The 12,278-nt window shown below is 41.1% G+C and overlaps 1 protein-coding gene across 1 annotated transcript in view; it reads left to right on the top strand.

The window, feature by feature from the left end:
• The window catches only part of LOC120018938 (cell adhesion molecule 2-like), a 149,138-nt gene that overhangs the window by 94,363 nt on the left and 42,497 nt on the right, over positions 1-12,278 (top strand). Inside the window, exons 6-7 of the mRNA XM_038962150.1 lie at positions 8,698-8,859; positions 9,025-9,115. Coding sequence (XP_038818078.1) covers positions 8,698-8,859; positions 9,025-9,115 — 253 coding nt within the window. The remainder of the gene's footprint in view (positions 1-8,697; positions 8,860-9,024; positions 9,116-12,278) is intronic.

Below are 12,278 nucleotides of genomic sequence, written 5' to 3'. Positions count from 1 at the left end.
TACCCAGAAACAACCCCTAGTCCCTACTGTCCAGAAACAACCCCTAGTCCCTACTGTCCAGAAACAACCCCTTGTCCCAACTTCCCAGAAACAACCCCTAGTCCCTACTGTCCAGAAACAACCCCCAGCCCCTACTGTCCAGAAACAACCCCTAGCCCCTACTGTCCAGAAACAACCCCTAGCCCTACTGTCCAAACAACCCCTAGTCCCTACTGTCCAGAAACAACCCCTAGTCCCTACTGTCCAGAAACAACCCCTAGCCCCTACTGCCCAGAAACAACCCCTAGCCCCTACTGCCCAGAAACAACCCCTAGTCCCTACTGTCCAGAAACAACCCCTAGTCCCTACTGTCTAGAAACAACCCCTACTGTCCAGAAACAACCCCTAGCCCCTACTGTCCAGAGTCTTGACACTTGTGGAGATCTGAGAGGGATTGATGGGTGGTGACAGGGTGAGAGCTCCACCTCACCCTCTAATAGGCTTGGTGGAATTTTGGCGATATTCCTTTACACCTGACCAATTCTCTCAGATCTCTACAAAGTGACTAGTGGCTAGCGGTTGTTTCTAGACTGGACCCCACATTCCTTTGGGTGTGGGGTGGACCTACAGCACCACACTTGAGCCATTGGTTGGATGTTTCATTCCATTGCTATACACACACACACACACAGATTTGCACAGGTGTAACCTGGACACAACTTTGACACCCTATCAGGCTGATCAGACCGATCTGCGTAGCTGGAGACACCCACTACACCCTATCAGGCTGATCAGACAGGTCTGGAAAGCTGGACACACCCACTACACCCAATCAGGCTGATCAGACCGGTCTGGGTAGCTGGACACACCCACTACACCCAATCATGGCTGATCAGACCGGTCTGTGTAGCTGGAGACACCCACTACACCCTATCATGGCTGATCAGACCGGTCTGGGTAGCTGGACACACCCTACTGCACCCTATCATGGCTGATCAGACCGGTCTGGGTAGCTGGACACACCCACTACACCCTATCAGGCTGATCAGACCTGTCTGGGTAGCTGGACACACCCACTACACCCTATCAGGCTGATCAGACCGGTCTGGGTAGCTGGACACACCCACTACACCCTATCATGGCTGATCAGACCGGTCTGGGTAGCTGGAGACCTGCTGGAAACAGCGAAAGGATATATTTACCAATCACACCCTTGCTTTAGAGGTGTAACCACTGACTAACTATAGTTAGGGCATATCTCTAGTCTGTTTACTGTTGTTTTTGATGTATAGCTAGGGCATATCTCTAGTCTATTTACTGTTGTTTTTGATGTATAGCTAGGGCATATCTCTAGTCTATTTACTGGTGTTTTTGATGTATAGCTAGGGCATATCTCTAGTCTATTTACTGTTGTTTTTGATGTATAGCTAGGGCATATCTCTAGTCTATTTACTGGTGTTTTTGATGATAGCTAGGGCATATCTCTGTCTATTACTGGTGTTTTGATGTATAGCTAGGGCATATCTCTAGCAATATTTACTGTTGTTTTTGATGTATAGCTAGGGCATATCTCTAGTCTATTTACTGTAGTTTGTGATGTATAGCTAGGGCATATCTCTAGTCTATTTACTGTTGTTTTTGATGTATAGCTAGGTAGTTAGGATATATCAGTCAGCCAAACCGTTTACACTAACAGCAGTTCATTAATAAGTCAATACACACTAAGTGTTATGCAGACATTTTGAAATCGTACCTTATCTTGGCACTGTGTCTTGGTATGGGCAGCTATTAATCAATTCATTAATAGATAATAGACTCTCAGATTCATAGAATAGAGTTAAAAGGGTGACCTCCTACTTTGATAGAACAGGAAGTGTTGGCTGTGCACTTGACCAGGCATTCCACATTTAACCCCACCCACATTTGAACGTTGAAATATCAAATTGTTTTTGGTTTTGTATGCAAAAATGAAAGAAAAAAAAAAGCAATTTTTTTTTTTTTTTACATTTCTATTCAAAAACGAACAAACAAGCCATTTTCACGTTCCCGATTGCTATGTTTCAACTCAGAAAACAAGCTTTCAAAAGGCACACAGACCTTAATCTTACCTCAGGAATCTTGATTTTAATATTGTCCATGAAGTAGGCTAGTTATCTTGACCTCCATAACAACATAGAAACCAAAATGTTCTGTCAATCCTCCTGATCAACCTTAATTCCCGCACTTTGGCTGTTCAGTCACGTGTATCGTCACACAAGCTCTTTATTACTTGATCGCAAGTCAGAAAATCATTTCCTGAATCAGTTGACGTCGGGCAATAATGTCCCCAACGTAACTTTTAACAGCTAGACAGCAAACGTGCATCAAACAACTATTATGCATAATTATTGAAGAACACCGATAATGACAGTATCGATTTTTTGTTTTATTAATCATATTAAAGTTACTCTTTCTGTTTGAAGCATTGGATTTTTGCAATCATATACATTATTTTTGGATATGTTTGCCTATGGAAACTGTTTTCACACCGTAGCATATTGTAGGGCAATGCGAAATGTTACGAGGTTACAGTATACTTCCCAGATCGCCATACCAAAAAAACTCTGACAGCAATATCCAGGAATTTCACAGGATCCAGGCCAATGCGAAATTCAATTGTTAAATGCTTAGTATATGATATAACAACAAACAGCATTATCATACATTTAAGGAAAGAAAGTGAAAGTGTTTTATGTCACACGATTTTTGCCAAATCTGTGAAGAATCCATATATGAGAAAAGGTTTAAACATGGGTTTGAATATCTATGTTCTCCCTTCATATGAATTATATTGGATGTATATCTATGTTCTCCCTTCATATGAATTATATTGGATGTATATCTATGTTCTCCCTTCATATGAATTATATTGGATGTATATCTATGTTCTCCCTTCATATGAATTATATTGAATGTATATCTATGTTCTCCCTTCATATGAATTATATTGAATGAATATCTATGTTCTCCCTTCATATGAATTATAATGGATGAATATCTATGTTCTCCCTTCATATGAATTATATTGAATGAATATCTATGTTCTCCCTTCATATGAATTATATTGGATGTATATCTATGTTCTCCCTTCATATGAATTATATTGGATGTATATCTATGTTCTCCCTTCATATGAATTATATTGAATGAATATCTATGTTCTCCCTTCATATTAATTATATTGGATGTATATCTATGTTCTCCCTTCATATGAATTATATTGCATGAATATCTATGTTCTTTATATCTTTATGAATTCACATGACAAAAAAAGGAAAATTATGAATCATTACTTTGCTCCAAACAGTTGTCCACTACAATAAATGCTCACTGGTACCCTAATTTATAGAAAGACCCTTATTCAGAATGCAGTTTTTTTTAGCACTAGTACTGAGTCTTGTTAGTACGTGGGTTGTTGGACTCAATCTATTATCTTTTGCCCACAATCTAAAGGCAGAGGAAAGAGACAGAGAAGGGGGAGAAAGGGGGGAGAAAGAGAGAAGGAGAAAGCGTGAGAGCAACAGAGAAAGGGTGAGAGAGAGAAACAGAGCAAAGGATAGTGAGAAAGATAGATGATTTTAATTTTGAGACAGACTGGTTGTGATGTGCCAGCTAACTGCTGGCATTTCAGTGGGCCTACGCTGCGCTTCAGTCACGCTCAGTCACGCTTAGTCACGCCCAGTCACACTCAGTCACACCCAGTCACACCCAGTCACACCCAGTCACACTCTATCACACTCTATCACACTCTATCACACTCTATCACACTCTGTCACACTCTGTCACACCCAGTCACGCCCAGTCACGCTCAGTCACGCTCAGTCACGCCCAGTCACGCCCAGTCACACTCAGTCACGCCCAGTCACGCGCAGTCACGCCCAGTCACGCTCAGTCACACCCAGTCACACTCTATCACACTCAGTCACACTCAGTCACGCCCAGTCACGCCCAGTCACGCCCAGTCACACTCCGTCACACTCTGTCACACTCAGTCACACTCAGTCACGCCCAGTCACACTCAGTCACGCCCAGTCACGCCCAGTCACACTCTATCACACTCTATCACACTCAGTCACGCTCAGTCACACTCAGTCACACCCAGTCACACTCTATCACACTCTATCATACTCTATCACAATCTGTCACACTCTGTCACGCCCAGTCACGCCCAGTCACACTCCATCACACTCTATCACACTCTGTCACACTCAGTCACACTCAGTCACGCCCAGTCACACTCAGTAACGCCCAGTCACGCTCAGTCACGCTCAGGCACGCTCAGGCACGCCCAGTCACGCCCAGTCACGCCCAGTCACGCCCAGTCACGCTCAGTCACGCCCAGTCACGCTCAGTCACACTCAGTCACACTCAGTCACACTCAGTCACGCCCAGTCACGCCCAGTCACGCGCAGTCACGCCCACTCACGCTCAGTCACACCCAGTCACACCCAGTCACGCTCAGTCACGCTTAGTCACGCTTAGTCACGCCCAGTCACACTCAGTCACACTCAGTCACACTCAGTCACACTCTATCACACTCTATCACACTCTATCACACTCTGTCACACTCTGTCACGCTCAGTCACACTCAGTCACGCCCAGTCACACTCATTAACGCTCAGTCACGCCCAGTCACGCCCAGTCACGCCCAGTCACGCGCAGTCACGCCCACTCACGCTCAGTCACACCCAGTCACACTCCATCACACTCTATCACACTCTGTCACACTCAGTCACGCCCAGTCACACTCAGTAACGCCCAGTCACGCTCAGTCACGCTCAGGCACGCCCAGTCACGCCCAGTCACTCCCAGTCACGCCCAGTCACGCTCAGTCACACTCAGTCACACTCAGTCACGCCCAGTCACGCGCAGTCACGCCCACTCACGCTCAGTCACACCCAGTCACGCTCAGTCACGCTCAGTCACGCCCAGTCACACTCAGTCACACTCAGTCACACTCAGTCACACTCTATCACACTCTATCACACTCTATCACACTCTATCACACTCTGTCACACTCTGTCACGCTCAGTCACACTCAGTTTTATTAAACAAACAAGCTAACCTAGCACATTATCTTGTTAAACTATTGAATGAATAGCTAGCGGGCTAGATGTTAATGCCAAATAACAGACACGTAATGGGATTTTAATGCAATTTCAACAAAGGGGAAAGTAGGCAATGGATAACCCGGCGCCTCTCTTCAAGTTTTAATCAGTTTTAGTCCATTCTGAGCATTAAAAACTACCAGAATCATTGAAAATAAATATTAGATAACAAAAAAATATTTGAAAATGTATGTATCCTTTTATTTTTCATTTGGCTTTTCATAACAGGCTATTTTGATGGATTATTGTCTACCCTGAGTGCACATCGCTGTACAGCTACAACCTTCAGCCTTTTATTAAAGGGGTTTAAGGCCCATATTGGAATACATTCAATAGTATTGGAGATTTGTTTGCTGTAAGACTGTCAAGGGTTTTGAACCACGCACAAAAACACTGAACACGTGTTAGTATTAGATCACACCAATATCATGGTATGAAAATGCTCATAGACTCACAGAAATAGCGGATTTTACTCCCCCCCCCCCCCTCTCTCTCTCAACATATCTTATTTAATCTGTGAGGATCAGTTGTCTGTTAAATTGTCTAGTTGAATTGGACGAACCATAGAGGATCAATGTCTGTTATATTGTCTAGTTGAATTGGACGAACCATAGAGGATCAATGTCTGTTATATTGTCTAGTTGAACTGGACGAACCACAGAGGATCAATGTCTGTTATATTGTCTAGTTGAACTGGACGAACCATAGAGGATCAATGTCTGTTATATTGTCTAGTTGAACTGGACGAACCATAGAGGATCAATGTCTGTTATATTGTCTAGTTGAACTGGACGAACCATAGAGGCAGCAAACTGAAGACGTCTGGAGAGGTGATACTACCTCTCACGCATTCACACACAGACGCACGCACAAGGCTTTGACAAGATATCGACAGACAGACAGACAGACAGACAGACAGACAGACAGACAGACAGACAGACAGACAGACAGACAGACAGACAGACAGACAGACAGACAGACAGACAGACAGACAGACAGACAGAGGGCAATGCTCCAACCCACTAGCTCACACGTAAACACTCTGCCTGCCTCCTCTCTGACTCCTGGCTCAATACAGGTTTCAAGTTAAGAGCCACTTATCTAAACAGAGAAGACATCAGAGACCCGAGGAAAATAGAAGATACAAAACAAATCAATCTTGTTTCTGGGGGAAGAAGACAAAAAGTTTCGGGGATGGAATGGGTCTTGGAGACAAGTGGGAGAATGAGAAAGGGAAGATTATCTTAAAACAAATGGAGGAGAGGGGAGGATTTCACAGTAAAGGGATGAGAGGGAGAGGGGGAGGATTCCACATTTATATTCCGAACCTGTTCCTGGAGAGATACCCTCCTGTAGGTTTTTAACTCCTACGCTGTTCCTGAATAGAATAATAGAATGTAATAGAGTTCCTGAATAGAATAATAGAATGTAATAGAGTTCCTGAATAGAATAATAGAGCGTAATAGAGTTCCCGAATAGAATAATAGAATGTAATAGAGTTCCTGAATAGAATAATAGAGTGTAACAGAGTTCCTGAATAGAATAATAGAGTGTAATAGAGTTCCTGAATAGAATAATATAATGTAATAGAGTTCCTGAATAGAACAATAGAATGTAATAGAGTTCCTGAATAGAATAATAGAATGTAATAGAGTTCCTGAATAGAATAATAGAATGTAATAGAGTTCCTGAATAGAATAATAGAATGTAATAGAGTTCCTGAATAGAATAATAGAATGTAATAGAGTTCCTGAATAAAATAATAGAATGTAATAGAGTTCCTGAATAGAACAATAGAATTAAATAGAGTTCCTGAATAGAACAATAGAATGTAATAGAGTTCCTGAATAGAATAATAGAAGGTAATAGAGTTCCTGAATAGAATAATAGAATGTAATAGAGTTCCTGAATAGAATAATAGAATGTAATAGAGTTCCTGAATAGAATAATATAATAGAATGTAATAGAGTTCCTGAATAGAATAATAGAATATAATAGAGTTCCTGAATAGAAAAATATAATGTAATAGAGTTCCTGAATAGAATAATAGAATGTACTAGAGTTCCTGAATAGAATAATAGAATATAATAGAGTTTCTGAATAGAATAATAGAATGTAATAGAGTTCCTGAATAGAATAATAGAATGTAATAGAGTTCCTGAATAGAATAATAGAATGTAATAGAGTTCCTGAATAGAATAATAGAATGTAATAGAGTTCCTGAATAGAATAATATAATGTAATAGAGTTCCTGAATAGAATAATATAATGTAATAGAGTTCCTGAATAGAATAATATAATGTAATAGAGTTCCTGAATAGAATAATAGAATGTAATAGAGTTCCTGAATAGAATAATAGAATGTAATAGAGTTCCTGAATAGAATAATAGAATGTAATAGAGTTCCTGAATAGAATAATAGAATGTAATAGAGTTCCTGAATAGAATAATAGAATGTAATAGAGTTCCTGAATAGAATAATAGAGTGTAATAGAGTTCCTGAATAGAATAATAGAATGTAATAGAGTTCCTGAATAGAATAATATAATAGAATGTAATAGAGTTCCTGAATAGAATAATAGAATATAATAGAGTTCCTGAATAGAAAAATATAATGTAATAGAGTTCCTGAATAGAATAATAGAATGTACTAGAGTTCCTGAATAGAATAATAGAATATAATAGAGTTTCTGAATAGAATAATAGAATGTAATAGAATAATAGAATATAATGGAGTTCCTGAATAGAATAATAGAATGTAATAGAGTTCCTGAATAGAATAATAGAATGTAATAGAGTTCCTGAATAGAATAATATAATGTAATAGAGTTCCTGAATAGAATAATAGAATGTAATAGAGTTCCTGAATAGAATAATAGAATGTAATAGAGTTCCTGAATAGAATAATAGAATGTAATAGAGTTCCTGAATAGAATAATAGAATGTAATAGAGTTCCTGAATAGAATAATAGAATGTAATAGAGTTCCTGAATAGAATAATAGAATGTAATAGAGTTCCTGAATAGAATAATAGAATGTAATAGAGTTCCTGAATAGAATAATAGAATGTAATAGAGTTCCTGAATAGAATAATAGAGTGTAACAGAGTTCCTGAATAGAATAATAGAATGTAATAGAGTTCCTGAATAGAATAATAGAGTGTAACAGAGTTCCTGAATAGAATAATAAAATGTAATAGAGTTCCTGAATAGAATAATAGAGTGTAATAGAGTTCCTGAATAGAATAATAGAATGTAATAGAGTTCCTGAATAGAATAATAGAATGTAATAGAGTTCCTGAATAGAATAATAGAATGTAATAGAGTTCCTGAATAGAATAATAGAATATAATATAATAGAGTTCCTGAATAGAATAATAGAATGTAATAGAGTTCCTGAATAGAATAACAGAATGTAATAGAGTTCCTGAATAGAATAATAGAATGTAATAGAGTTCCTGAATAGAATAATAGAATGTAATAGAGTTCCTGAATAGAATAATAGAATGTAATAGAGTTCCTGAATAGAATAATAGAATGTAATAGAATGTCTATGTGTTTCTATCTAACAGGCACCAAGGAGGTGAACGCCACAGGGAAGTCATTCACAGTGAAGAGCAGTCTGCAGCTGCAGGTGGATCAGAGCGATGACGGGGTGGCCTATACCTGCAGTGTGGAGCACGTTTCTCTTTCTTCCAACCCATACCAGGTCACAGAGGTCCTGGAGGTCCATTGTGAGTTCTGGAACCTGAGGAACATATACAAAAAATAACTAGGATCAGATGATCCTACCATTTTAAATGAAATTGGATAGGAACTCAACCACAGATCTAGGATCAGGATGTTTCAGTCACTAGTTATGGATGATGTTTCATAATGTCTCTTGTCTCTCGTCCCAGACGCCCCCCATGTGGAGATCTCCCACTCCGTGATCATCCCTCAGGAAGGACAGTACTTTAAACTGGAGTGTGTCTCCAAAGGGAACCCCCTGTAAGTACATGGTCTATCACCTAATAATGGATGTAGACAGTATATCCTATTGATAGACCTCTAACATGTAATCTGATGTTACTAGCTACACTGTATATACACAAGTATGTGGACTCCCCTTCAAATTAGGTGATTCGGCTATTTCAGCCACACACGTTGCTGACAGGTGTATACAACCGACCACACAGCCATGCAATCTCCATAGACAAACATTAGCGGTATAATGGCCTCACTGAAGAGCTCGTTGGCTTTCAACGTGGCACCATCAAAGGATGCCACCTTTCTAACAAGTCAAATGGTCAAGTTTCTGCCCTGCTAGAGCTGCCCCGGTCAACTGTAAGAAACGTCTAGGAGCAACAACGGCTCGGCCGCGAAGTGGTAGGCCACACAAGCTCACAGAACGGGACCGCTGAGAGCTGAAAACCATAACGTGTAAAAATCGTCTGTCCTCGGTTGCAACGCTCACTACCGAGTTCCAAACTGCCTTTGGAGGCAATAAATGTTCGTCAGGAGCTTAATGAAACGGGTTTCCATGGCCGAGCAGCGGCACACAAGCCTAAGATCACCATGTGCAATGCCAAGCAATGGCTGGAGTGATGTAAAGCTCTGGAGCAGTGGAAACACGGACAAATCTGGGTTTGGCGGATGCCGAGAGAACACTACCTGCCCCAATGCATAGTGCTAACCGTAAAGTTTGGTGGAGGAGGAAAAATGGTCTTGGGCTCTTTTTCATGGTTTGGGCTAGGCCCCTTAGTACCAGTGAAGACAAATCTTAACGCTACAGCATAAAATTACATTCTAGACAATTCTGTGCTTCCAACTTTTGGGGAAGGCCCTTTCCTGTTTCAGCATGACAATGCCCCCGTGCACAAAGCGAGGTCCATACAGAAATGGTTTGTCAAGATTGGTGTTTGAAGAACTTGACTTGCCTGCACAGAGACCTGAGCTCAACCTCATCGAATACCTTTGGGATGAATTGGAACGCCGACTGCGAGCCAGGCCAAATCGCCCAACATCCATGCCTGACCTCACTAATGCTCTTGTGGCTGAATGGAAGCAAGTCCCTGCAGCAATGTTCCAACATCTAGTGGAAAGCCTTCCCAGAAGAGTGGAGGCTGTTATAGTAGCAATGTACCAACATCTAGTGGAAAGCCTTCCCAGAAGAGTGGAGGCTGTTATAGTAGCAATGTACCAACATCTAGTGGAAAGCCTTCCCAGAAGAGTGGAGGCTGTTATAGTAGCAATGTTCCAACATCTAGTGGAAAGCCTTCCCAGAAGAGTGGAGGCTGTTGTAGAAACAAAGCGGTGACCTACTCCACATGTTGGTGATTTACATTCTGAAAGAATTCAGACCCTTTCCCCTTTTCCATATTTTGTTACGTTACAGCTTTATTCTAAAATGTATTAAATATGTTGTTTTTTCTCATCAATCTACACATAATACCCCATAATGACAAAGAAAAATATATTTTAAAAAAACAACAACTGAATTATCACATTTACATAAGTATTCAGACCCTTTACTCAGTACTTTGTTGAAGCACATTTGGCAGCGATTACAACCTCATGTCTTCTTGGGTATGACGCTACAAGCCTGGCACACCTGTATTTGGGGAATATCTACCATTGTTCACTTCAGATCCTCTCAAGCTCTGTCAGGTTGGATGGGGAGCATCCCTGCACAACTGATTTCAGGTCTCTTCAGAGATGTTTGATCGGGTTCAAGTCCGGGCTCTGGCTGGGCCACTCAAGGACATTCAGAGACTTGTCCCGGAGCCACTCCTGCATTGTCTTGGCTGTGTGCTTAGGGTCGTTGTCCTGTTGGAAGGTGAACCTTCGCCCCAGTCTGAGGTCCTGAGCGCTCTGGAGCAGGTTTTCATCAAGGATCTCTCTGTACTTTGCTCCATTCATCTTTCCCTCGATCCTTACTAGTCTCCCAGTCCCTGCCGCTGAAAAACATCCCCACAGCATGATGCTTCCACCACCATGCTTCACCATAGGGAAGGTATTGGCCAGGTGATGAGAGGTGCCTGGTTTCCTCCAGAAGTGACGCTTGGGATTCAGGACAAAGAATTCAATCTTGGTTTCATCAGACCAGAGAATCTTGTTTCTCCTTTAGGTGCCGTCAGGTGCCTTTTACTGAGGAGGGGCTTCCGTCTGGCCGTTACCATAAAGGCCTGATTGGTGGAGTGCAGCAGAGATGGTTGTCCTTCTGGAAGGTTCTCCCATCTCCACAAAGGAACTCTGGAGCTCTGTCAGAATGACCATTAGGTTCTTGGTCACCTACCTGACCAAGGCCCTTCTCCTCCGATTGCTCAGTTTAGCTGGGCAGCCAGCTCTAAGAAGAGTCTTGGTGGTTCCAAACTACTTCCATTTTAGAATGATGGAGGCCACCATGGGGACCTTCAATGCTGCAGAAATGTTTTGGTTCCCTTCCCCAGATCTGTGCCTCGACATAATCCTGTCTCAGAGCTCTACGGACAATTCCTTTGACCTTATGGCTTGGTTTCTGCTCTAACGTACACTGTCAACTGTGGGACCTTATAGAGACAGCTGTGTGCCTTTCCAAATCATGTCCAATCATATTGAATTTACCACAGGTGAACTCCAATCAAGTTGTAGAAACATCTCAAGGATGATCAATGGAAACAGGATGCACCTGAGCTCAATTTCGCGTCTCATAGCAAAGGGTCTGAATACTTATGTAAATAAGACATTCTGTTTTTTCTTTTTAATACATTTGCTAAAATTTCAACAAATCTGTTTTCCCTTTGTCATTACACGGCATTATGTATAGATTGATGAGGGGGAAAAAAATATTTCATACATTTTCAGAAATAAGGCTGTAACGTAACAAAATGTGGAAAAAGAGAAAGGGGTCCTAATATTTTCCTGAACACATTAACACTTTTAACAGGATTCGTAAATAACTAACCCTGTAACCCGCATCTAAATCCAACTAAACTGTAAGTCGTTAAAAAAAAACTGTACCCCAATTATAGATGTTAATAAACTACACATATACCTCCAACAGAATTAGAGAGAAATCCTTTATCATCACTATGTAAATTAATCTAGTCACTCTCTGGACGGGTTTGATGTGTTGTAATTATAGAGAGACACATTTGCACACACACACACACACACACACACACACACACAC

Source organism: Salvelinus namaycush, chromosome 23 (assembly GCF_016432855.1).
Source record: "Salvelinus namaycush isolate Seneca chromosome 23, SaNama_1.0, whole genome shotgun sequence".
In the NCBI taxonomy this organism is placed as follows: Eukaryota; Metazoa; Chordata; class Actinopteri; order Salmoniformes; family Salmonidae; genus Salvelinus; species Salvelinus namaycush.
Note: the sequence above shows the minus strand (reverse complement) of the source record. Positions and strands in the feature narration are given on the sequence as shown.